The sequence below is a fragment of the Macaca thibetana genome, chromosome Y (assembly GCF_024542745.1).
Source record: "Macaca thibetana thibetana isolate TM-01 chromosome Y, ASM2454274v1, whole genome shotgun sequence".
Taxonomy (NCBI): Eukaryota; Metazoa; Chordata; class Mammalia; order Primates; family Cercopithecidae; genus Macaca; species Macaca thibetana.
In genome coordinates this window covers 13222783-13249496 of record NC_065599.1, presented here as the reverse complement: position 1 = coordinate 13249496, position 26714 = coordinate 13222783, and the positions used below count along the sequence as shown (strand labels likewise).

Here is a 26714-nt window from a genome sequence, read left to right as displayed (position 1 = left end):
TGGCTTGGAGGCAGAGCATCGGGCTGCACTGGTCGGATGCCATTCCCCGTTGGCGCCGCGGATCAGCTTTACCAGTGGGGATGGCCGTGCTTTCCAAGCGCAAGCCCTTAGGAAGGTAGAGGTGGGCAGGTAGGGAGGAGGGAAGACTTAGGAAGGAAGAGGAGCTTCAAGAAGGCAGCCTTTGTCTTCCAACCAGAGCTGCTGAGGCTCCAGACCATCCTCTCCTGTGCCCCACAGTGGCTATTTGGGTCCTTACCACTTCCTGTCCCCCTCCTGGCATCTCACAGGTATTCAGGCAGCTTTGCATCCTGGGCTTCGATTATTCCTGCTGTTGAGACTACTCACGCTCCGTGGTGTCAGCAGCCATGTTTGACTTGCTCATGTGCTAGTGGGTTAGAAATGGGGAGCATCTGCCGAGGGATCTGTCCTGTGGCCTGGCCTGGGTGTGGACGGCTGTGGTCCCCCAGGGCTTCGTGGATGTTGCGTCTGAGAAGACTGGAAGTTGGCCAGAGGCCTCATGGGGGTCCTGCAGGGACAGTCTCAAGGTGACAGCGGCTGCACCCCGAGCGCGGCCTGAACTGGAAAGGCACCTGCCCCTCTGACATGGCTTTGCATAACGTGCAGGATCTTCACACCTGCTGTGTTCTGCTGGTTCCAGGCCAGTCACCAGAGCTCGTGCAGATTTGGTGGGGTCCTCCCTCTCAATGGCAGGTGTCGAAAGAACCTGTGAATATGGTCATAGCCACCCCAGACGTTCACTCCCTACCAATCCCCTGGTGGTTTCCCCAGCCTTCTCCCATCTGTACTGAAGAACTGACACCCGCCCTCTGGTTTTAAAATGTTTAGAATTTGTAATAATTTTATAGATACGTATTTTATAGAGAGTGATGTAACATCCATAACAATCAAAAACAGATTTTCTAGGAAGTTACCGTGAAATCTACAAAGTCAATAAAACATTTCATCCCAGGTGCTGAGCTTGAGGAAAGTATCGGGGTTTGGGCCTCTGCTGCCTTTCCCAAAGAACTCACTTGGGAAGCAGTCAGGTACGTGGCATCCTGGGGCCTGGCTGACATCAAGCTTGTCTGGTACTGTTAGTTTCAGCAGCATTTCTTCTTTAGCGAGGCTGTTGGAAGATAAAAGGGGAAGGAGGAATTTCTGGGCCTTGGCGGCTGTGAGGAGCTGCAAGTGATGCTGAACGCGATCTTCCAGCTGGCCTGGGGCCCTGGTGGAGACTGAACATGGAACGAGAGGCAGGTTTTGTGGGTAGACAATGGCTTCCATGAGAACTACTGAGTAGGCAGGAAGAAAGATGGGTCTGAAGCTCAGGAGAGAAGTGGGGATGGAGGCATGCATTCTGGAATCGTAGGCAACAGCAGACATACTTGTTCAGCAGGAGGAATACGCAGGTGGTTCGTCGTCTCGTCATCAGTCATCATTGGACTTTGCTTTTGGCTTAGGACATCGTTTCTTTCTCCACTGTCCCGTGATGGTGGCTTTTTACATTTTATATTTGGGGAAACTAAGATTCACAGTCAGGTTGCTGCTCAGTGAACCATTAACCATTATTGTGCATGGGCACTAATGTGGGCATTTTAATTGTCATGTATCTTTAAATATTTTCTATTTTTCAGATTAGAAGATAATTCTGAAACAAATGCCAGCCACTCTTTAATTACAAAAATGACGGATGGGCTGTATCACCATGTGCCTGAGAATCATTGTGTTTTAAAGGACTTGGATCATCTTCCTACTGAGACGTAAGTTCCAGGACATCCTGACAACTGTTGAAACATTGATTCTGCAGATTAGCATAGCAAACTTAGACATTTTCTATGTTTTAGATTTTTTTTTTTTTTTTTTTTTTAGACGGAGTCGGGCTTTGTCGCCCGGGCTAGAGTGCAGTGGCCGGATCTCAGCTCACTGCAAGCTCCGCCCCCCGGGTTTACGCCATTCTCCTGCCTCAGCCTCCCGAGTAGCTGGGACTACAGGCGCCCGCCGCCTCGCCCGGCTAGTTTTTTGTATTTTTAGTAGAGACGGGGTTTCACCGTGTTCGCCAGGATGGTCTCGATCTCCTGACCTAGTGATCCGCCCGTCTCGGCCTCCCAAAGTGCTGGGATTACAGGCTTGAGCCACCGCGCCCGGCCTGTTTTAGATTTTATAAAGTAGTCTTAGAATCCCACTGTTACTACTCCAAGAGGAATTATGAGATCAGTTTTGACAATCTCTGTGAAAGCGTGGCACATCTGATGAGGCTGTGAATGTCACATTCTGTTTGCCACAATTCAGTGTATTTAATTAACACTTGCCGTATGTCACGGTTGTCCCTGCAGACCCACCAGTGATACGCAGCTAGCCCTGGCTCCCAGAAAGCCGCAGCCTTGCAGGTACAGAAAGAGAGTGAGGTACAGGTGAGGATCACAATGCCTGCTCCAAGTCTGGCTCTGTTTGCAGGTGGCCCCAGCTGCTCCATGAGCTCTGCAGCACACCCTTTCCTACCCTCTTCTACCCCAGGATTGTGCTGGAAGTGCTGGTTGTGCTCCAAAGCATCAGCAAGCAGTGTCACCACGTGTCTGGTCAGGTCACCATTGCCTCGGAGCTGAGACACAGGCAGTGGGTGGAGAGGATGCTGCGGTCTCGCCAGCGGCAGAACTACCTGCGTATATGGAGTAGGTGCGCGCTCACTTTCCTGTTTTGGAGGGGCACCGTGGGGCAGGAAGTCATCACAGATGCAGTTCCAGTGCCCACTGAAGTCACACACAGTAGGCCCCTCACTGAACCCATCGACAGGTGTTGATATACTTGGAGTTCACAACTGATAGTATGAACCCAACGTATCTGAGACAGGTCTCAATCCTTTTAGAAAGTTTACTTTCCCAGGGTTAAGGACGTGCTGTGACAGCCTCAGGAGATCCTGACAGCATGTGCCCCAGGTACTTGGGGTGCGACTTGCTTTTATACATTTTTGTACATTTTAAGGAGACATAAGACATCAGTCAGTAGGTGTGAGGTGTACATTGGTTCCATCTGGAAAGGCAGGAAAACACAAAGGTGGGGGCCTTCCAGGTTATAGGTGGACAAGAGACAAAGGATTGCATTGTTTTGAGTGTTTTTTTTTTTTTTTTTTTTTGAGACGCAGTCTCTCCTGCCTCAGCCTCCCGAGTAGCTGGGACTACAGGCGCCGCCACCGCGCCCGGCTAATTTTTTTGTATTTTTAGTAGAGGCGGGGTTTCACCGTGGTCTCGATCTCCTGACCTTGTGATCCGCCCGCCTCGGCCTCCCAAAGTGCTGGGATTACAAGCGTGAGCCACCGCGCCCGGCCTTGTTTTGAGTCTTTCATAAGCCTTTCGGTGAATACGCAATTGACTTGTGAGTGGGGGTAGAGGAATAGTGACTTACTCCTTGGTGTGGCTCAGTGAAGCTGCATTTTACACAGGGCAGAGGAAGCAATCATATAGGTGTTTGTCTCAGGTGAGCTGAGGGATGACGCCCTGTCCCAACCCTAACCCTAACCCAGACCCAGACCGTGACCCTGACCCTGGCCGTGGCCCTGGCCCTGGCCCTGGCCCTGGCCCTGGCCCTGGCCCTGACCCTGACCCTGGCCCTGGCCCTGGCCCTGACCCCGACCCTGGCCCTGACCCTGACCCCAACCCTAACCCAACCCCCATCCTGACCCTAGCAACCCTAACCCCGACCCTGACCCTAACCCCGACCCTGACCCTTAACCCCTGACCTCGACCCTGACCATAACCCCTAACCCCGATCCTGACCCTGACCCTAACCCCGACCCTGACCCTTAACCCCTGACCCCGACCCTGACCATAACCCCTAACCCCGATCCTGACCCTGACCCTAACTTCGACCCTGACCCTTAACCCCGACCCTAACCCTTAACCCCTGACCCCGACCCTGACTGTAACCCCTAACCCCGATCCTGACCCTGACCCTGACCCTGACCCAACACAACAGGAGCTCAAGATAGGAGGCAGAGGAGCCACACACGCCAAAGCACGATGGCCACAGCCGGTGAGTGAGCCCATCTCGGGCCCTGCCTCCGACGTTCTGCCCCCAGCCCTCCCTCCAGCAGCCTCCGCCCTGCAGCCACCTCCTGCCCAAAACAACGGGCTCCAGCCATCCACAGGCAGGCCCCACACCTGGACCAGGAAGAGCTGCCTCCTTCCGGATCCTCCCCCAGGGTCCCACCCAGCCTTCTGCTCAGAGCCCAGTCCTGTGAGGACACCTGGGTGGGAGGAGTAGGGAGAGGGAATCTGAGATGGGTGTGAGGCTCCTCAACCCCCAGGAAGTTCTGATCTTGTGGGAAGAGAAGGAGGATGTGTGGCTTAAGTAACCGAAGCTGCTAGCACATGTGGGGCTTTAGGGACCCGGGACAGCCCCCTACGTGAGTTTCTGGTCTGAAACCCAGTTCCCCTGTGGGGATTTGGGGACCTGCATCTTCTATCTTTGAGATCTGCTGTCTCTGGGTCACACAAGTCCTTGTTCCAGTGCCTTGAGCTGCTCTGCTGATTGCCTTTTTGTACTGTTATTTATCTTATTGTTTTCATTGTTAGGTCCTGGTGCCAACATTTTGTAGACAAAGGTCTTTCTCAGCTAGGGAGTCCCGTCTCTGTCGCCCTGGTCCCTGTTGACCCAGTGCCTGGCAGGAGCCCCTTCTGTATCTTGAGATCTCACCACTCACCGTCCATCCAGCCCCAGCTCTGCCTACAGCCCACCCACCCCTAGGACTCAGGCCTCCCCTCTCCACCAGTCTGCTCACCAGGCCGGGGGCACGTGGGAGGAGATATCATGGCAAAGTGAGCAGTCGTACCCCTAAAATCTGTGGTTGGGTTACCATCAGCACAGAAACCCCAGGGTGGGGCTCTAGGTTGAGGACGGAGCTGAGCCCTGTCATGAGGGACGTTTTCCCAGCTATGGGTTCTCGGGCCCCTGTGCCCTGAGCTCCTGGAAACTGGGTCTATGGCAACAGGGGGCTGGGGGCTGTGTCTGAGGCTGCCCCACCTGACTGGGGTATGCTCCTGGGCAGGTCGCCACCCCCACCCAAATGTTCAACGACAACTCTGGCTCCAGGAGGAACAACAGGGAGGCCAGGGCTGGAGAGGGAAGGGCCGTCACGGGACAGGAGGGGTGGCTGAGAGGCTCAGTCGGGGCAGTAGCTTGGAGACCTCATTGTTACCTGCCTGCAGCCCAGAAGCAGAGCGGGGGTTTGCGAAGTCAGTGTGCAGTGCCCGAGGCCACCAGAGGGGCTGGGCAGGGCAGACGGGTGCCCCGCTCTGCTCCTCCTCCTGCCGGTCCTCTCCTGCAAGTCAGTCCTTCCCACAGAAAGAAGACCAGGCCCTACGCAGACAAGCGTGTCTGCAAAGCAAGGGCCAGTCAGGGGCAGAGAAAGAGGAGTTGGCCGTACACCACGTGGGCTCAGGGCATCAGGGCAAACCCGAGCATGGAGGCCACACTCAGCTTAAGCCTGTTCGGGTGCAGTTTGGGGCCTCCTGGCGTGGGGGCCCCGCGGTGCGCACGGCCCATTCAGGACCATTCAGGCCGTGACAGCTGCGTGTGACAGGGGCCTGGGCCCAGGGCTGCGAGTGCTTTGTGTCTCATGGCTGTGATTGTCCTTCCAAATATGATATGATGACCAATGTCTTTTATTCTGTCGTTCAGAGTGAGTGAGTGATGTCGAGTTCACACAGAAAAAACAACAACAAAAACCAAGAGAACCTAGAACTGAAAATGCATCACAGCAACGAGTGAAGTAGGTAACACGCTTCATCATTTGCAGAAAGACTTAGAGTTGCAAACCTGCCTTTTGCGTTCTTCTGTAAAAAGCAGTGACATTCGCCCCTGAAGAAGCATCTTGGCCTTTTGGATGTACTCAGAGTGCTGGTGAATAACTTAAAGATTGCTGGGAAGTGTTCTAGGTAACAGGGTTACAGGGTGTAAAGAACATACTGGAAAACCTGGTGGTTACAGTGGACACGTTCCAGGAAGCCCTTACTTGAGGTTTTCGAAGCTGTGGAATTGTTTGAGATTGGAGGAGGCGACGGAGGCTACAACGAGGTGGCTCCGGATACTAAGCTCTGAGCCAGTCTTGGCTCTGATTCTGACCGTGGCCTCTTTTGCCTCCCCCCAACCCTAAAACTGACACTAACCCTATTCCCTAACCCCTGCCTGGTACTCCTACCCACACCCTAAAAACCCCAAACCCAAAACCTATAAACCATGTGTCTTAGTCCATTTTCTGTTGCTGTAATAGAATACCACAGAGCAGATCATAAACCAAACGTATTTCTTCCAGTTCTAGCGGCTGGGAAGGACCAGAGCATCCCAGTCCCGTGAGGGCGGCACATGGTGGTGGGGGTGGGACGGCGTGTCCACTCATGGCGGGGGAGGGGAGGGCAAGAGTGTGCGGGCGGGGAAGGGGAGGGAGAGCGTGTCCACTCATGGCGGGGGAGGGGAGGGCGACAGTGTGTGTGTCCACTCCAGTCTGTCTTCCTTGTCTCATAAAGCCACCAGTCCCAATACTGGGGACCCACCCTAATGACCGTATGTAATCCTAAGTATCTTCCAAAGGCCACATCTCCAATCAGCACATGAATTTGGGGATTAAGTTGCCAACACATGGCCAGGCTCAGTGGCTCGTCCCTTTAATCCCAGCACTTTGAGAGACCGAGGAGGGTGATCACCTGAGGTCAGGAGTTCAAGACCAGCCTGGCCAACGTGGTGAAACCCTATCTCCACTAAAAATACAAAAAATAAATAAATAGCCAGGAATGAGGCTGGTGCCTGTAATCCTCAGGAAGGAGACCACCAGTTCTCCTGCTGCCCTGCCCTTCCCCACCCCCACTTTCCTAGTTTATAAAACAAGGAAAAAGGGAGAAAGCAAAACGTTTAAAAAAAAATACAGAAGTAAGATAAATAGCTAAACGAACATGAGGCCACCACCCAGCCCTGGTGGTTGAAAATAATAATAATAATATGAACCCCTGACCTAACCTACTTGTGTTATCTGTAAATTCCAGACATCATATGAGGAAGCACCGTAAAACTCTCTGGTCTGTTATCTGATGCATGCAGCCCCCCGTCACGTTCCCCGCACTTGCTTAAGCTATCACAATGCTTTCACGTGAACCCCTTAGAGTCGTAAGCCCTTAAAAGCACCAGGAATTTCCTTTTTGGGGAGCTCAGCTCTTAAGATGCAAGTCTGTCAGTGCTCCTGGCTGAATACAGCCCTTCCTTCTTTAACCTGGTGTCTGAGGAATTTTGTCTCTGGCTTGTCCTGCTACAATGCCAGCCACTGGGAGGCTGAGGTACGAGAATGGCTTGAACCTGGGAGGCAGAGGCTGCAGTGAGCTGAGATCACACTATTGCACTCCAGCCTGGGTGACAGATGCCAGGGCGAGACACCATCTCAAAAAAAAAAAAGAACACAAAATTGCCAACACATGAAATCTGGAGAACACATTCCAACAACAGCACCGTACACATCTGTACATACCTCACAAACCCTGTAAACATGTCGCATCTCACCGGAGACCAACCCCCGACCACAAAACCCAGACCTGGAATTTTCCCAGGACCAAACCCTTCTATATTCTATAAACCCAAACCTCAAAGCCTAACCCTAACCCCAACCCCTACAGTTCAGGGCCCCCCGTCCCTGTGGTTCCAGCTAAAGACAACCTGCCCCCCTGTGGGTTTGCAGGCCCTTTGGTGGGGGTGTGAGCTGGGGGCCACACACAGCTCTCTGAGCCTGAGCCATTTGTTTACTTCCTTCCTTCCTTCCTCCCTCCCTCCCTCCCCTCCTTCCCTTTTTTTTTTTTTTTTCAGCGTCTTGCTCTGTCACCCAGGCTGCAGTACACTGGCACGATCACAGCTAACTGCAGCCTCAGCCTCCCAAGCTCGTGATCTTCCCACCTCATCCTCCAGAGAAGGTGGGACCACAGGAGTGTGCCATCACACCCAGCTGATTTTTCCATTTTTATTTTGTAGAGATAAGGCCTCCCGATATTGTCCAGGCTTTAAAGTATTTCTTGAAATTGAAGAGGATCTAGAAGTTCTGGCCTCCCGTCAATATCCCTTTCCAAGATGAAACGGAAAATCCTCTAATCAACCCCAGGACACCTTTTCCAGCTGTATTACCATTTCCTTTCAGCCGGCTAGAGTGAAGCTAGGCGAAGAACGGACCTACGTCTGCGCACGGGCGGCTTTGAACTCACTGAGATCTGTAAGAGACTTTTTAAAAATTTCCCACAATGAAAACGAAGTTCCCTCCAGTGAGCCTCGAGCACAGCCAGGGAAGGCAGCTCCTGGGCCACGCCAATGGCCAGGGATGGGAGAGTCTGAGGTGTCCATTCTCCTGTGGATGGGGTCACACGTCAGAACCGCACCACGAACCCCTTTCCTGCCCCTCGGGACCAGGCCGCCACGCCTTCCTTCCCCTCACCTTGACCCTCCCATTATGCCCCACCTGTCCGGATCACGAGGACAGATGGGAAACGGACCAAAAACAGAAACAGCCCTGTCCCTCTCATAAGTACCAGCCCCAGATCCCCTGCTCCACCCTCCGGACCACAGGGAGACCCCATGCAAAGCACACCCAGACCCCCGCTCCTCCGCTCGGGACCATCCCCAGACCCCCGCTCCTCCGCTCGGGGCCACCCCCAGACCCCCGCTCCTCCCCTTGGGACCACCCCCAGAACCCCCAGCTCCTCCCCTCGGGACCACCCCCAGAACCCCCAGCTCCTCCCCTCGGGACCACCCCCAGAACCCCCCGCTCCTCCCCTCGGGACCACCCCCAGATCCCCGCTTCTCCCCTCGGGACCACCCCCCCCTGCTCCTCCCCTCGGGACCACCCCCAGCCCCCCGCTTCTCCCCTCGGGACCACCCCCAGACCCCCAGCTCCTCCCCTCGGGACCACCCCCAGACCCCCAGCTCCTCCCCTCGGGACCACCCCCAGACCCCCCGCTTCTCCCCTCGGGACCACCCCCAGACTCCCAGCTCCTCCCCTCGGGACCACCCCCAGACCCCCAGCTCCTCCCCTCGGGACCACCCCCAGACCCCCCCGCTTCTCCCCTCGGGACCACCCCCAGACCCCCCGCTCCTCCTCTCGGGACCCACCCCCAGACCCCCAGCTCCTCCCCTGGGACCACCCCCAGACCCCCAGCTCCTCCCCTCGGGACCACCCCCAGACCCCTGCTTCTCCCCTCTGGACCACCCCCAGACCCCCAGCTCCTCCCCTCGGGACCACCCCCAGACCCCCAGCTCCTCCCCTCGGGACCACCCCCAGACCCCCGCTCCTCCCCTCGGGACCACCCCCAGACCCCCAGCTCCTCCCCTCGGGACCACCCCCAGACCCCCAGCTCCTCCCCTCGGGACCACCCCCAGACCCCCAGCTCCTCCCCTCGGGACCACCCCCAGACCCCCGCTCCTCCCCTCGGGACCACCCCCAGACCCCCAGCTCCTCCCCTCGGGACCACCCCCAGACCCCCAGCTCCTCCCCTCGGGACCACCCCCAGACCCCCGCTTCTCCCCTCGGGACCACCCCCAGACCCCCGGCTCCTCCCCTCGGGACCACCCCCAGACCCCCGGCTCCTCCCCTCGGGACCACCCCCAGACCCCCAGCTCCTCCCCTCGGGACCACCCCCAGACCCCCGCTTCTCCCCTCGGGACCACCCCCAGACCCCCGGCTCCTCCCCTCGGGACCACCCCCAGACCCCCGGCTCCTCCCCTCGGGACCACCCCCAGACCCCCGGCTCCTCCCCTCGGGACCACCCCCAGACCCCCCGCTTCTCCCCTCGGGTCCACCCCCAGACCCCCAGCTCCTCCCCTCGGGACCACCCCCAGACCCCCCGCTTCTCCCCTCGGGACCACCCCCAGACCCCCAGCTCCTCCCCTCGGGACCACCCCCAGACCCCCAGCTCATTCCCTCGGGACCACCCCCATTCCCCCCCTCTTCTCCCCTCGGGACCACCCCCAGACCCCCAGCTCCTCCCCTCGGGACCACCCCCCGACCCCCCCCCTCTTCTCCCCTCGGACCACCCCCAGACCCCCAGCTGCTCCCCACGGGACCACCCCCAGACCCCCGCTCCTCACCATCCGTCAGGCCGGGTAGCGGGGAGAGGCGTCTCGGGAGGGCTCAGGCCACTCTCCCAGAAGCGAAGGGAGGAAGACAGAGTCACGGGCCGAGCAGAAATCACCCGGGACTCACAGAGACAGCAGCACCGGAGAGGGACGGAGAAGGGCTACAGCCGGCAAAGGCCATGAGGCTTTCTGCAGCCGGCGTGCGGGGAAGGGAGCAGCCGGAGAGTGACGGAGAGCGACGGAGAGTGACGAAGGTAGACGATGCCTGACGGAGAGTGACGGAGAATGAACGGAGAGTGACGGAGAATGAACGGAGAGTGAAGGAGAGCGACGGAGAGCGACGGAGAGTGACGAAGGTAGACGATGCCTGACGGAGAGCGACGGAGAGCGACGGAGAGTGAGGGGGAGTGACGAAGTTAGACGATGCCTGACGAAGAGTGACGGAGAATGACGAAGTTAGACGAAGTTAGACGATGCCTCACGAAGAGTGACGGAGAGTGACGGAGAATGAACGGGGAGCGACGGGGAGCGACGGAGAGTGACGGGGAGTGACGAAGGTAGACGATGCCTGACGGAGAGTGACGGAGAGTGACAGAGAATGAACGGAGAGTGACGAAGGTAGACGATGCCTGAGGGAGAGTGACAGAGAATGAACGGAGAGCGACGGGGAGCTACGAGGAGTGAAGGGGAGCGACGGAGAGCGAGGGAGAGTGACGGGGAGTGACGAAGGTAGACGATGCCTGACGGAGAGTGACGGAGAGTGACAGAGAATGAACGGAGAGCGACGGAGAGTGACGAAGGTAGACGATGCCTGAGGGAGAGTGACGGAGAGTGACGGGGAGCGACGGAGAGCGACGAGGGTAGACGATGCCTGACGGAGAGTGACGGAGAATGAACGAAGAGCGCCGGGGAGCGACGGGGAGCGAAGGGGAGCGACGCGGAGTGCCTGAGAGTGACGGAGAGTGACGGGGAGCGACGGAGAGTGACGGAGAATGAACGGAGAGCGACGGGGAGCTACGAGGAGTGAAGGGGAGCGACGGGGAGCGAGGGAGAGTGACGGGGAGTGACGAAGGTAGACGATGCCTGACAGAGTGACGAAAGTGACGGGGAGCGACGGAGAGTGACGGAGGTAGACGATGCCTGATGAAGAGTGACGCAGAGTGACGGAGAATGAACGGGGAGCGACGGGGAGCGACGGGGAGTGACGAAGGTATGACGAAGGTAGACGATGCCTGACACGAAGAGTGACGGAGAATGAACGGGGAGCGACGGGGAGTGACGGGGGAGTGACGAAGGTAGACGATGCCTGACAGAGAGTGACGGAGAATGAACGGGGAGCGACGGAGAGTGACGGAGAGTGTGACGAAGTTAGACGAAGTTAGACGATGCCTCACGAAGAGTGACGGAGAATGAACGGGGAGCGACGGGGAGCGACGGAGAGTGACGGAGGTAGACGATGCCTGATGAAGAGTGACGGAGAGTGACGGAGAATGAACGAGCGAAGGGGAGCGACGGAGAGTGACGGAGGTAGACGATGCCTGATGGAGAGTGACGCAGAGTGACGGAGAATGAACGGGGAGCGAACGGGGAGCGACGGAGAGTGACGGGGAGTGACGAAGGTAGACGATGCCTGACAGAGTGACGAAAGTGACGGGGAGCGACGGAGAGTGACGGAGGTAGACGATGCCTGATGAAGAGTGACGCAGAGTGACGGAGAATGAACGGGGAGCGACGGGGAGTGACGGGGAGTGACGAAGGTAGACGAAGGTAGACGATGCCTCACGAAGAGTGACGGAGAATGAACGGGGAGCGACGGGGAGTGACGGGGAGTGACGAAGGTAGACGATGCCTGACAGAGAGTGACGGAGAATGAACGGGGAGCGACGGAGAGTGACGGAGAGTGACGAAGTTAGACGAAGTTAGACGATGCCTCACGAAGAGTGACGGAGAATGAACGGGGAGCGACGGGGAGCGACGGAGAGTGACGGAGGTAGACGATGCCTGATGAAGAGTGACGCAGAGTGACGGAGAATGAACGGGGAGCGAAGGGGAGCGACGGAGAGTGACGGAGGTAGACGATGCCTGATGAAGAGTGACGCAGAGTGACGGAGAATGAACGGGGAGCGAAGGGGAGCGACGGAGAGTGACGGAGGTAGACGATGCCTGATGAAGAGTGACGCAGAGTGACGGAGAATGAACGGGGAGCGAAGGGGAGCGACGGAGAGTGACGGGGAGTGACGAAGGTAGACGATGCCTGACAGAGTGACGAAAGTGACGGGGAGCGACGGAGAGTGACGGAGGTAGACGATGCCTGATGAAGAGTGACGCAGAGTGACGGAGAATGAACGGGGAGCGAGGGAGTGACGGGGAGTGACGAAGGTAGACGATGCCTGACAGAGAGTGACGGAGAATGAACGGGGAGCGACGGAGAGTGACGGGGAGTGACGAAGGTAGACGATGCCTGACGGAGAGTGACGGAGAGTGACGGGGAGCGACGGGGAACGACGGAGAGTGACTAAGGTAGACGATGCCTGACGGAGAGTGACGGAGAGTGACGGGGGGCGACGGGGAACGACGGAGAGTGACTAAGGTAGACGATGCCTGACGGAGAGTGACGCAGAATGAACGGGGAGCGACGAAGGTAGACGATGCCTGACGGAGAGTGACGGAGAGTGACGGAGAATGAACGGAGAGAGACGGGGACCGAAGGGGAGCGACGGGGAGCGACGGAGAGTGACGAAGGTAGACGATGCCTGACGGAGAGTGACGGAGAGTGCCGGAGAATGAACGGAGAGTGACGAAGGGGGACCGAAGGGGAGCGACGGGGAGCGACGGAGAGTGACGAAGGTAGACGATGCCTGACGGAGAGTGACGGAGAGTGACGGAGAATGAACGGAGAGCGACGGGGAGCGACGGAGAGTGACGAAGGTAGACGATGCCTGACGGAGAGTGACGGAGAGTGCCGGAGAATGAACGGAGAGCGACGGGGACCGAAGGGGAGCGACGGGGAGCGACGGAGAGTGACGAAGGTAGACGATGCCTGACGGAGAGTGACGGAGAGTGACGGAGAATGAAACGGAGAGCGACGGGAGCGACGAGGAGGGAGAGTGACGAAGGTAGACGATGCCTGACGGAGAGTGACGGAGAATGAGTGCCGGAGAGTGATGAAAGTAGACGAGCTGACGGAGAGTGACGGAAGTGACGGGAGCGAACGGGGAGCGACGGAGAGTGACGAAGGTAGACGATGCCTGACGGAGAGTGACGGAGAGTGACGGAGAATGAACGGAGAGCGACGGGGAGCGACGGAGAGTGACGAAGGTAGACGATGCCTGACGGAGAGTGACGCAGAGTGACGGAGAATGAACGGGGAGCGACGGAAAGCGACGGAGAGTGACGGGGAGTGACGAAGGTAGACGATGCCTGACGGAGAGTGACGCAGAGTGACGGAGAATGAACGGGGAGCGACGGGGAGCGACGGAAAGTAGCGAGAATGGACGGACAGGGACCGGGACTGACGGATACTGACGAAGAGTCACGGAAATGATCCGAGGGCGACAAAGAGGAAGGCGAACTGGCGAGCTGAAGCAGGCCGAGCCTAATCGGAGATGACGGAAAGTGACGAAGAGGAACGAGGAGTAAAGAGGGGTGACGAAAAGAGCCGAAGCGGTTGAAGGCGAAGAGCTGAGTGAGGGAAGAGCGCAGAGGTGAGCTGCTGCGCTGCGGCGGCCCGTCCCCGACTCGGCGGGACCCCGCGGAGTTCCCAGCCGGGCAGGACGCGAGCGAGGGAGGGCGTGGAGGGCCGTGGGTCCGCCTACCCTGAGGCCGCAGGGCTGGCACCGAGGTGACCGGGTGGGAGGCGCACCGCGGCCCCCTGGCGGCCTCTGCGCGGGGCCCAAGCCCGTGTTCTGCGCCCCTCTGCGGGCCTCGGCGCCCAGCCCGGCCCCTGACGCGCACCTGCGGCTCCAGCCAGCGCCCGAGCCCGCCAGGCTGAGGAGCGGCGGAGGCTCGCGGCCCCCGGACCCCAGGCCGCGTCCCCGGAGCCCGGCCGAGCCCGAGTGGGGCCCTCGTGCGGACCGAGAGGGCGGCGGAGGGGCCCACGGAGCCCGGCCCAGCCCGCACCGCGCCTGCTGCTGCCACCCGCGGCTGCCTTGGCCCAACCCCGTTCCCGCAGCGGCCCAGCCCCGGGGGGAGCCGGCCCGGGGACACCCGACCCTGCGCGAGCTGCGGGGCCTGGACGGGGCTGCGCGGCGGGGCGGGGCTGGCGCGCTCGCTCCTCTCCCTCCCTCTCTCCCGACGGCTCTGTTCCCTCCTGTGGCGCAGTGTACAGAACACGGAGTTGGCCATGCTGGCCTTCTTCAGGGCGCAGGTCGGTGGGACTCTGAGCACATTGGCGTGGTGCGCCCGGCACCACCGTCGGTCTGCAGAACGTTCGCATCTTTCCATGAACAGCTCTCCACTCCGCCTCCCCCAGCCCGTGACAACCTCCCTTCCACGTTTCGTCTCTCAGTTTGACCTGCTAGGTACTGAGATCTCCTAGGTACTGAGACTTCCTCGGTGCTGAGGTCTCCTCAGTGCTGAGACCTCCTAGGTACTGAGACTTCCTCGGTGCTGAGGTCTCCTCAGTGCTGAGACCTCCTAGGTACTGAGGTCTCGTAGGCACTGAGGTCTCCTAGGTCCTGAGACCTCCTCGTACTGAGGTCGCCTTGGTGCTGGGACCTCCTAGGTCCTGAGCCCTCCTAGGTACTGAGACCTCCTAGGCACTGCGATCTCCTAAGTACTAAGACCTCGTCGGTACTGAGGTCGCCTCGGTGCTCAGACCTCCTAGGCACTGAGATCTCCTAGGTACTGAGACCTCCTCGGTGCTGAGGTCGCCTCGGTGCTAACACCTCCTAGGTACTGAGGTCTCCTAGGCACTGAGATCTCCTAGGTACTAAGACCTCCTCGGTGCTGAGGTTGCCTCAGTGCTGAGACCTCCTAGGTCCCGAGACCTTCTAGGTACTGAGACCTCCTCGGTGCTGAGGTCGCCTTGGTGCTGAGACCTCCGAGGTACTGAGACCTCGTTGATACTGAGGTCGCCTCGGTGCTGAGACCTCCTAGGTACTGAGGTCTCGTAGGCACTGAGATCTCCTAGGTACTGAGACCTCCTAGGTACTGAGGTCTCGTAGGCACTGAGATCTCCTAGGTACTGAGACCTCCTCGGTGCTGAGGTCGCCTCGGTGCTGAGACCTAGGTACTGAGGTCTCCTAGGCACGGAGATCTCTTAGGTACTGAGACCTCGTTGATACTGAGGTCTCCTCAGTGCTGAGACCTCCTAGGTACTGAGGTCTCCTAGGCACTGAGATCTCCTAGGTACTGAGACCTCCTCGGTGTTGTGACCTCCTCGGTACTGAGGTCTCCTAGGTCCTGAGACCTTCGTAGGTTGTGACCTCCTCAGTGCTGAGGTCTCCTAGGTGTTGTGACCTCTTCGGTACTGAGGTCTCCTCGGTACTGAGACCTCCTCGGTGTTGTGACCTCCTCGGTACTGAGGTCTCCTAGGTCCTGAGACCTTCTAGGTACTGAGACCTCCTCGGTGCTGAGGTCGCCTCGGTGTTGTGACCTCCTCGGTACTGAGGTCTCCTAGGACAAGGAGATCTCTTAGGCACTGAGACCTCGTGGATACTGAGGTCGCCTCGGTACTGAGACTTTCCAGGTACTGAGGTCTCCTAGGCACTGAGGCCTTCCCCTGTCGGAGGTGGGAAACTACTGGGAGGTAGAGCAGAACCAACACCTTCCCCTGAGGGTGGTGGGCTGAGCCGTGTCTTCCTTTCTAGGGGTCTTCTATTCATGCCATCCATGAGAGACCCCCGTACTCTTCTGACGCATTCCCATGTTGCTGAAGACTCAGTGTCGTCTTTGTTACTGTGACGTTGCGTGTTTGCGGTGTGCTGCAGTATTTGTTTTTCCAGCGTATCCAAGGAGACGTGTAGTGCCTAAGAGCGTGAGTGCTACAAAAAGGGTGGTTTTGTTCCAACCCAAGCTTGACCATGACTGGTTCTCTCATATGGGTCAAGTTCCCTAAACTTCTCTGTGCCTCAGTTTCCTTGGCAGAAGAACAGGGACCGCCGGGCGCGGTGGCTCAAGCCTGTAATCCCAGCACTTTGGGAGGCCGAGACGGGCGGATCACGAGGTCAGGAGATCGAGACCATCCTGGCTAACACAGTGAAACCCCGTGTCTACTAAAAAATACAAAAAACTAGCCGGGGAGGTGGCGGCGCCTGTAGTCCCAGCTACTCGGGAGGCTGAGGCAGGAGAATGGCGTAAACCGGGAGACGGAGCTTGCAGTGAGCTGAGATCCGGCCACTGCACCCCAGCCTGGGCGACAGAGTAAGACTCCGTCTCAAAAAAAAAAAAAAAAAAAAAAAAAAAAAAAGAACAGGGACAGTAAATGTACCCGTCTGTGTGAGTGTTCAGGGCTGGGCTTCACTGAAAACTACCTTCCCACAGTCCTGGAGGCTGAGGTCTGAGAACAAGGTGTCCTCAGTCGGGCTGGTTCCTCCCGAAGCCCCTCTCCTCGGCTTGCGGACGCCATCTGGCCTGTGCCCATAGGGCCTTTTTACTGTGCCCAAGTATCCCTGGCATCTCTTCCCTCTCACGAGAACAGAAGGTTGCTTTAGGGCACACTCTGACAGCCTCGTGCTAACACTATGAGGCCAAGTACACTCACATTCTGAGGCACTGGGGTTAGGGCTTCAACATCTACTTCCGAGGCTGGGAGATGATAAATTCCTGTTGACGTACCCACCCGGCTTCTGGGCACTGGTTACAGAGCCCCAGGAAACCAGCCCACAGACACAGTGGTCCCTCCACTTGGCTCTGATCCAGAGTGAAGCCAGTGTGGACTGCCAGCCTTTGGGGAATATGAATGCCCGATGGGAAGGAATTCTTTGTACCGTATCGTTGCCTTCATGTAACTCTGAAGTTGTGTCAAAATGAACATTAATGAAAATTCTCAGCAAAAGTCATACATATTCTTGCCAGGGCGAGACACTAGCTCATGACTGTGTCGCTTCCTTTGTTTTGGGCTCAGTGTTATGAACTGGGTACAGGAACGCCTGCCGTTTACCTCGGGCCTCTCAAAAGCCCAGACAAGCACAGGCAACAAAAGCAAAAACAGACAGATGGTCCAACATTGAGGTTAAACATTTCTGCACGTGAAACAACAGTGTAAAAGAGGAAGGCCTCTTTGCCAGTGGAGACACAGGAAGGCCTCGGTCTCCTGCTGGTCCCTGGGCAATGGAATGTCTGGGTGTAAAACCCGATTGTATGTTCTATTTACTGCGATAGGAGAAAACCGCCTTAGGGCTGGAGGTGAGCTGTGCGTGCTAGTGGCAATGCTGCTCTTTAATGCACGAAAATGTTTGTGGGATGTTTGTATTTGCACATCAAAGCACAGCACCTTTCCTTAAATTATTGATGACACAGAGATCTCTGTTCGCATGTTTTCCTGCTGACCCTCTCTCCACTGTTACCCTATTGTCCTGCCACATCCCCCTCTCCCCTCTCCGAGATGGTAAAGAGATAATGATCAATAAATACTGAGGGAACTCAGAGACCGGTGCGTCCTCCGTATGCTGAGCGCCCGTCCCCTGGGCCCACTTTTCTTTCTCTATACGTTGTCTCTGTGTCTCTTTCTTTTCTCAATCCCATCCCACCTGACGAGAGACGCCCACAGGTGTGGAGGGGCAGGCCACCCCTTCACATATAATGAAATAGGAATCAGCCCTAAAAAGGAAGGAATGGTGAGACAGGCTACCACACGGACTCACCTGCGGGTAACGAGATAAGCCAGACACAAAAGCGCTGTGTGACCCCACTCCTACGAGGTCTCTGGAGGACTCAAATCCATAGACACAGACAGTAGAATGGTGAGTGCCAGGGGCTGGGGGAGGGGGAATGGGGCGCCCTTGTTCGATGAGGACGGAGTTTCTGTTTCGTAAGATGAAGAAGTTGTAAATATGTGTTATGCAACAATGCGTATATGATTAACACTGCCGAAATGTATCCTTGAAAATAGTTTAAAGGGGCCGGGCGCGGTGGCTCACGCCTGTGATCCCAGCACTTTGGGAGGCCGAGGCAGGTGGATCACAAGGTCAGGATATCCAGACCGTCTTGGCCAACATGGTGAAACCCCGTCTCTACTAAAATACAAGAAAATTAGCCAGGCGTGGTGGCCTACGCCTGTAATCCCAGCTACTCGGGAGGCTGAGGCAGGGGAATCGCTTGAACCCGGGATGCGGAGGTTGCAGTGAGCTGAGATCGCACCACTGCACTCCAGCCTGGGCAACAGAGCAAGACTCTGTCTAAAAAAAAAAAAAAAAAAAAAAAAAAAAAAAAAAGTAGTCGGAAGGGTTAACTTTATATTATCTGGTTTTTACCTCCATTAAACAAAATAAAAGCTGAGTGTGGTAGCTTATCCCTGTAATCCCAGCACTTTGGGAGGCCAAAGCAGGATTACTCGAGCTCAGAAGTTTGAGACCAGCCTGGACAACATGGTGAGACCCCATCTCTGCTAAAAAAAAAAAAAAAAAAAAAAAAGAAAAATTTTATTTAATTAGCTGAGTGTGATGGTGTGCACCTATAATCCCCAGATACTTAGGAGGCTGAGGCAAGAGGATTGCTTGAGCCTAGGAGGTAGAGGCTGTGGTGAGCCCCGATGGCACCACCGCACTCCAGCCTGGGTGACGGAGTGAGACCCTGCCTCAAAAAAACAAGATTAAATGAAGTAAAATTAAAATAAAAAGGCCAGGCTAATGATTTTTTTTATTAATAAATGTGGGAAGCTTAATTTAACATGATGTCAATAAACGTGATTATGGTTCCAAATTCGGGGTCCCTGGTGAGAGAAAAAGAATAAGATGGGGTCGGCCGCAGTGGCTCACGCCTGTCATCCCAGCACTGTGGGAGGCCAAGGTGGGCGGATCTCCTGATGTTGGGAGTTCGAGGCCAACCTGACCCACATGGAGAAACCCTGTCTCTAAAAATACAAAAAATTAGCTGGGCGTGGTGATGGGAGCCTATAATCCCAGCAACTGGGGAGGCTGAGGCAGGACAATAGCTTGAACCCGGGAGGAGGTGCTTGCAGTGAGCTGAGATCGCACCACTGCACTCCAGCCTGGGCAACAAGAGTGAAATGCCATGTCAAATAATAATAATAATAATAATAATAAATAAGGTAAAGTGCCTCAGGGTGAAGAATCTGGATACCGCTTGACTGAGGGCCACATGGGGCCACTTCAGCTCTAGTTTCTGTGGTTTATGGCCTGTGGTGTCTTCCCTTCCCCGGCAGTTCTCGTGGGTGCTGTACTGAAACATTACAACGAGACGGCGTCCCTGTGAGGCTCCCGAGGGAGGGAGCAGGAAGATCCAGGCGGCATCTTGAAGGTACAGCATGTTCACAAATCTCCCAGGCCACAAGCAAGGAGCCAGCCGGCTCTGAATTCTCCAGCACAGTCAGGGCGCAAGTCAAAGGGCTTCCGATCAGACCTCAAGAGATCCCGCAGGAAGTCCTGACTTTCACAGCAAGCAGGGCTCTGTGTGGGCCAACACGCCGCCCATGGGTGCTCTGGAAAATCACGTGAAGATGGTGCAACGGGGAGAGTTAGAGAGCCCTAAAAGCAAGTCTCAGGCCAGATTCTGCCACGTGCCTCGTTTGCAAACAAGCCCTAAAGATATCCCCAAAAGATATAGGACGTTATTTGGAAACAGGATACTTGCAGATGTAATCAAGCTGAGATGAGGTCATCCAGGAGTAGGGTAGGCTATAAATCCAATGCGTGGTGTCCTTACCGGAGAAGGGGAAAGACAGAAAACGCACAGAGAGCAGGCCACGTGGAGACAGAGGCAGGGACTGGAGGGAGGCAGCCACACGCCCAGGGACGCCTGGAGCCCCCAAGGAGCTGGGAGAGGCGGGAAGGAGCCTTCCCTAGAGCCTCGAGAGGGAGCACGGCCCTCTGACTTCTGCCCCCAGCACCGTGAGGATAAATATCTTTTAAGCCCTGTTTGCTGGAGCGGCCCCAGAAAATACACACACCCTTAGAGACCAGACTGGCAACATTTAGAGTCTGCATCGGGACCCCCGAAATCCTCAATCAGTGTGTGGTCCGAGGACGGCTGGAGAGCCACGTCTGGACCATCCCTGTGGCCGTGGCCTGAGCGCCCTGCACCTGAGCGCCGGCCTGCCCCGGGTTCTGATGCTTTCCAGCCTGTGCCTGCGGGGGTGGGAGGGGCTGGTGTCTCTCAGACAACCTCCTGATACTGGTGTAAACCAAACATAGAATTCTAAGCCCCTCAGCTGACTGAATGGACCCCCTTTCTGGCCAAGGGGATCCCAAAGGAACCTGAAAAGGTAGCTCAGGCTGTGACAGGAAGAGGGAGTCAGACAGGCCTCGTGATACCATCCTCCCTTTGGAACTCAGGCACAACTGACCAGCATTCGTGTGAAAACAGAGATCGTAACGTGGGCACAACGGACTCGCTGTAGCAATAAGATATCAAATTCCAACCGGACTCTAGTATTATAGAATGAGACCACCACTTCTCCTGTTGTCCTTCCCAGCTTTTCCCTGTCTCCCCTTTTCCCTACTTTATAAGACAGGAGAAGGGGGAGAAAGCAGAAAGTTGGAAAGAAACAGAAGATAGGCCGGGCGCAGTGGCTCAAGCCTGTAATCCCAGCACTTTGGGAGGCCGAGACGGGCGGATCACGAGGTCAGGAGATCGAGACCATCCTGGCTAACATGGTGAAACCCCGTCTCTACTAAAAAATACAAAAAAATTAGCCGGGCGAGGTGGCGGGCGCCTGTAGTCCCAGCTACTCGAGAGGCTGAGGCAGGAGAATGGCGTAAACCCGGGGGGCGGAGCTTGCAGTGAGCTGAGATCCTGCCACTGCACTCCAGTTTGGGCGACAGAGCGAGACTCCGTATAAAAAAAAAAAAAAAAAAAAAAAGAAACAGAAGATAAATAGTTAGACGACCTTGGCGCCACCATCTGGCCCTGGCGGTTAAAATAATAATAATAATAATATTAACCCCTGACCAAAACTACTAGTGTTATCTGTAAATTCCCGACATTGTATGAGAAAGCACTGGAAAACTTTCTGTTCTGTTAGCTGATGCATGTACCCCCCGTCACATTTTCAATGCTTGCTTGATTTATCATGACCCTTTTACATGGATCCCTTAAAGTTGTAAGCCTTTAAAACAGCCACGTATTTCTTCTTCAGGGAGCTCGGCTCTTAAGACGCGAGTCTGCCGAGGCTCCCGGCCGAATAAAAAAGCTCTTCCTTCTTTAATCCGGTGTCTGAGGAGTTTTGTCTGTGGCTCGTCCGGCTACAGTATAGCATCGCATGACAGAGAGCAGGCGTTAAAATACGTCAAAGTCTTTCACCCCGAAACGTATTTCTTTCACGTACTTCAAAATGGCCCTCGAAGCCGTCTGTTGTGGGGGAAGTTTGCTTTCTAAAACTCCTCATCTAAACTCAAGCATTTCTTCATGCTGATGTCAAGTTTTCAGGCAAAGCTTAACTCTTTCAGCCAATTGCCAATTAGGGTGTCTTTAAAATCCACCGATGACTTAGAAGTCTCCACTTTGAGAGACGTCGTCTCGGGGCAGAACCAATATGCACCTTCCCTAGACTGGTTTATGCCTCTGCTTATAACTTCTGTCTCCCCAGAACGTATAAAATCAGGCTGGAACCCAGCCAACCCGGGCACGTGTTCTCAGACCCTCCTGAGGCTCCCGAGGTTACTTCTACTGAAACTAGGCCTCATAAAACTTAGAAACTAGGCCTCATATAGAAAAAATTAACACCAGGTGGCTCTGGATAGGGTCCCACCCTGCCTCGATAAGGACCCACCCTGATAGGGTCCCACCCTGCCAATTCCGGGAAACAACCTCATGGGGTCCCACCCTGCCAATTCCGGGGGTCCCACCCTGCCTCGAAGTTCCCGGAATCAAAAACTCCAGGAAAAAGACCTCATAAGGTCCTGCTCTAACCAATTAGCATAAGACACCTTGCTCAGGCCATAGCTAGACCCAATCATTTTGCGCCTTAAGCTTTGTTTGAAGAAGCATAAGCTGTGTTTGAACTTGTGTTTGCCTATATAAACAGCCTGTAACAAGCAGTCGGGGTCCCAGGGCCAACTTAGAGCTTGGGACCCTAGCGCGCTAGTAATAAATAACTCTCTGCTGTGAATCTCGTGTCGGTGATCCTTCGCGGCGACCCCTGCCCAGGAGGGAATCGACAGTTCGGTTCCAACACTACATTTGTCACGGGCCAGGGTCACTTGTACATTTGGCTCGGAGAAAACCTATTCAAATATTTTACAGTTTGGTTTTTTTGTCAACAGTGGAGACTCCAATGTCACCATTCATGTTGCTCATTAAGAAGCCACGACTTACACCGTGAAAACCTGTCAGAGGCGTTGGAACAAGAGCGACTCCATCTTGAACGGGCCTGAGGGACTCCATGATGAACGGGGCCTGAGCGACTCCATCTTGAACGGGCCTGAGGGACTCCATGATGAACAGGGCCCGGGCGACTCCATGATGAACGGGGCCTGAGTGACTCCATGATGAACAGGGCCTGAGCGACTCCATGATGAACGGGGCCTCAGCGACTCCATGATGAACGGGGCCCGGGCGACTCCATGATGAACGGGGCCCGGGCGACTCCATGATGAACGGGGACTCCATGATGAACGGGGCCGACTCCATCTTGAACGGGGCCCGAGCGACTCCATGATGAACGGGGCCCGGGGACTCCATCTTGAACGTGACCCGGGGACTCCATCTTGAACGAGGCCTGAGTGACTCCATGTTGAACGGGGCCTGGGCGACTCCATCTTGAACGTGGCCCGGGGACTCCATCTTAAACGGGGCCCGGGCGACTCCATGTTGAACGGGGCCCGGGCGACTCCATGATGAACGGGGCCCGGGCGACTCCATCTTGAACGGGGCCCGAGTGACTCCATCTTGAACGAGGCCCGAGTGACTCCATCTTGAACGGGGCCTGGGCGACTCCATGTTGAACGGGGCCTGGGCGACTCCATCTTGAACGTGGCCCGGGGACTCCATCTTCAACGGGGCCCAGGCGACTCCATCTTGCATGGGGCTTGAGTGACTCCATGTTGAACGGGGCCTGCAGAGGGGACGTGCACGGACTGGGAGCCTCAGGGCCCGGCTCTGCAGCTCTGCAAAGTGCCCAACTGAGTGCCTTTCTGTGCAGCACAGTGTGGTGTAACCCGTGCCTGTGTCTCGTTCCAGGATGTTCTCGTCGCCTCCACTGGATCCTCTGCTTTTTGCTTTTTTCTTTCTTTGTTTCTTTCTTTTTTTTGATCGCCTAGGCTGGAGTGCAGCAGTGTGATCTCAGCTCACTGCAGCCTCCCCCTCCTGGGTTCAAGCAATTCTCCTGCCTCAGTCTCCCGAGTAGCTGGGACGACAGGTGTGCACCACCACGCCTCCATAGTTTTGTTTTTTTTTTTAAGTAGAAATGAGGTTTTGCCATGTCGGCCAGGCTGGTCTGGAACTCCTGACCTCAAGTGATCCGCCCTCCTCGGCCTCCCAAAGTGCTGGGATGACACGTGTGAGCCCCCGCGCCTGGCCAGGATCCCCTGCTTTTATGGGCCTCTGCCATGCCCCATCTCCAGCCCCAGGCAAGCAGTGTCCTGTGCCCTGTGTGTAACGACTCGTCCGTTCTGGACGTCTCGTGGCAACACAATCGCAGCACAGGTGGCTGTTGGTGTTTGGCGTCTCTCGCTGCCGTGGTGTCTACGAAGCTCCTCTGTGCTGTGGCAGGCCTCCGAGTTTCACACCTGACTATGGATGAAGCCTCTTCTCTGCTGTGGACAACTGCGTTTACTTGGTCCATGACTCCACTGCTGGCCCAGGTACCCTCCCGCGTGCGCCCTCCTGCGTTCGCCCTCCCGTGTGTCCTCCCGCGTGCCCTCCTGTGTGCATCCTCCTGTGTTCACCCTCCTGGGAGTGCCTCCTCCCGTGTGCGTCCTCCCGTGTGGATCCTCCCATGTGTGCCTGCCAAGTGTGCGTCCCCCCCATGTTCACCCTCCCAGGAGTGCGTCCTCCTGTGTGCCTCCTCCCGTGTGCGCCCTCCCGAGTGTGCGAGTGTGCGAGTGTGCGTCCTCCCGTGTTCACCCTCCCATGTGTGTTTCCCATGCCGTGTGTGTCCTCATGCGTGCCCCGGGTGTGTTGGGGTCGGTGCCGGGGGTGGTGGAGAATGAAAGAACACACAAAAGATAAAGACACACAGAGAACATGGCGGCCGTCCTCAGAGCCTCCGCCTCACTTTATTTATATTTTATAAACTCCACGTCAGTAGAAAGAATGCAGTGCAAAACAAACTTTCTTTTCTCACATGTAACCTTTTACTCAGCTTTTTTGTTTTTATGCTCTTTTTTATCTGCCCGCCTTCTTGGCGCCTACGGGAGTTTATTAAAAGTTTAATTGGAGATACTGTCCTTAAGCCCTATCTATTTTTTAGTATACTGTTTTCAAAGGCCCCTGCACGGATGTTCTGAATTTGTTCATCTGTTCATCTCCTGGGGAGCTCCTGGTTGCTTCTGCAGCTCTGCTTGGATGATGCACCCGGCTGGTGTCCCGATAACCGCCGCGGAGGTCCTGGAACGTCCCGCGTGGTGCCCACCGCTGAGGAACCTCGTTTGGTCTCCTGGGAGGGCTGCCTCTTCCCGGACTCTCGGCAGCACGGCTCTGCGGCAGGTCAGAGTTCAGCTGTGGAAAAGGCTGGAGTTCTGTGCTGGGGCGGGGGATGTTGCAGGCAGGTGTCCTGTGAGCAGAGTGGGGGCCGCCAGGTCTCTGAGCAGCACCTACTCCCCTGAGTGCCCCTGCCCTGAGCTTCCCGCTGGCCATGCCTGGTCTGGGGACACGAGGGTCCCAGGGTTCTCCCTGCAGACCTCCACCACTTCTCCCCAGAAGCCAGGGCCAGGCTGGAGCGTTCGAGGCTCCCTTTAGCCGGGGTCTCCTAGGGGCTCTGGGGATGGAATTTTGGCTGACCCTGTCTCAAAAAAAATAATAATAATAAAAATAAAAGTGAAACCTTGCATGAAGGAAGCTACTGTATCTCACCAACCAGAAGCCATGCATAGGTTTGTGGATCCATAAATGCGCCCTTGGAGGAAGCGTGTGGCTGGCGTGTTCACCCTACACATATGATAATTCCTACACCCGGGGTCAGCTGGGGTCAGCCCAGAGCAGCTACTGCCAGGTGCCCAGTGAGTGGCCCAGGTCCCCAGCCCCACGGCCTATCTGGAGACCAAGGTGGCTCCATCTGACAAGACATTTCCCACAGAAAATACCAAGATACACGAAGGCCAAACACATTTAAGAAATGACACCCGGCTGGGCGCGGTGGCTCAAGCCTGTAATCCCAGCACTTTGGGAGGCCGAGACGGGCGGATCACGAGGTCAGGAGATCGAGACCATCCTGGCTAACACAGTGAAACCCCGTCTCTACACAAAAACTTAGCCGGGCGTGGTGGCGGGCGCCTGTAGTCCCAGCTACTCGGGAGGCTGAGGCAGGAGAATGGCGTGAACCTGAGAGGCGGAGCTTGCAGTGAGCTGAGATCCGGCCACTGCACTCCAGCCTGGGCAACAGAGCGAGACACAAAAAAAAAAAAAAAAAAAAAAAGAAATGACACCATCGGGGCATTCGGAACTGGGAGGGAGTACACTTCTGCTGTTTTAAGCTCTCGGTTTGCCGTTATCTGTTACAGCAGCCCGGGGACAAAGACTCGTCTCCAACTCCTGACCTCGTGGGCCTTGACTGGGCCCATCTCTGAGGACCAGGAGGCGTCTGCACAGCGTCAGTGTCTGCAGCTCGGGCCGCCCAAGCGCCTGGGACCCTCCTTCTGGGTCCCCAATCTCAAAGCCTCTGCGACACCTGCAGCCTAGGACCCTCGGTCCCTCCACGCCTCCCTCGGGGCCCTCGACCCCAGGCAGCTCCCCAGGCAGCTCCCCAGGCAGCTCAACCACCAGACCCACACGCCACGGAGCCTCGGTCCCTCCATGCCCTGTGGAGCCTCGTAAAGCCACACACACTTAGGGAGCCTGTGTCTCCCCCACCCTACAGGACCTGGGTCCCCTTACCCCCATGCCCCATGGAGCCTCTTCCACTCCTGTCCTACCCGCGGCCCACAGACTCTCTCTTCCACCCCTCACCCCCCACCCCCTTGCCCCACCGAGTCTCTGTTCCCCTCCATGGCCCACTGAGCTTGCATTGCCACACCTCCCATGCCCCACAGATCCTGTGTCCCCCGCCTACACCCCACAGACCCTGTTCCCCTCCATGCCCCCTGGAGCCTGCATTCCAAAGTGCTGGGCTTACAGGCGTGAGCCATCGCCAGGCTAATTTTTGGATTTTCAGTAGAGACGAGGTTTCGCCACGTGGGCCAGGCTGCTCTTGAACTCCTGACCTCAGGTGACCCACCTGTCTCCATCCCCTGAGGCGGGCAGGTGGACAGGAGGGTGGGGAGTCCGGGAGCTCGGATGCAGGAACCACAGGAGGCCCCGGCTGCTCGCTGCTGCCACCATGAGGCCAACGCCAGGTTATTGTATGA

At 56.5% G+C, this 26714-nt stretch overlaps 1 protein-coding gene and 2 long non-coding RNA genes across 3 annotated transcripts; 2 read left to right on the top strand and 1 right to left on the bottom strand.

The window, feature by feature from the left end:
- Positions 1-7: 7 nt before the first annotated feature.
- Positions 8-1569, bottom strand: LOC126947153 (uncharacterized). The gene is made up of 3 exons (XR_007722949.1): positions 1386-1569; positions 1032-1126; positions 8-724 (listed from the first exon to the last, which is right to left on the bottom strand). It is a non-coding gene; the product is annotated as an uncharacterized LOC126947153 (long non-coding RNA).
- Positions 1570-1683: 114 nt separating this feature from the next.
- LOC126947145 (endoplasmic reticulum membrane-associated RNA degradation protein-like) lies at positions 1684-5751 on the top strand. Its single transcript, XM_050777792.1, has 3 exons — positions 1684-1760; positions 2515-2673; positions 5674-5751. The coding sequence occupies exons 1-3, from the start codon at positions 1684-1686 to the stop codon at positions 5684-5686; spliced, it is 249 nt and encodes an 82-aa protein (XP_050633749.1). The 3' UTR covers positions 5687-5751.
- An 18274-nt stretch (positions 5752-24025) lies between these two features.
- LOC126947150 (uncharacterized) lies at positions 24026-25965 on the top strand. The gene is made up of 2 exons (XR_007722944.1): positions 24026-24858; positions 25875-25965. It is a non-coding gene; the product is annotated as an uncharacterized LOC126947150 (long non-coding RNA).
- The last annotated feature ends 749 nt before the right edge of the window (positions 25966-26714 follow it).

Bases quoted from the DNA above. Each gene is read 5' to 3' on its own strand.
- LOC126947145 (XM_050777792.1), top strand. From the start codon at position 1,684: ATGACGGATGGGCTGTATCACCATGTGCCTGAGAATCATTGTGTTTTA. The intron at 1,761-2,514 runs GTAAGTTCCAGG...CTTCTACCCCAG, and splicing joins GATCATCTTCCTACTGAGAC to GATTGTGCTGGAAGTGCTGG.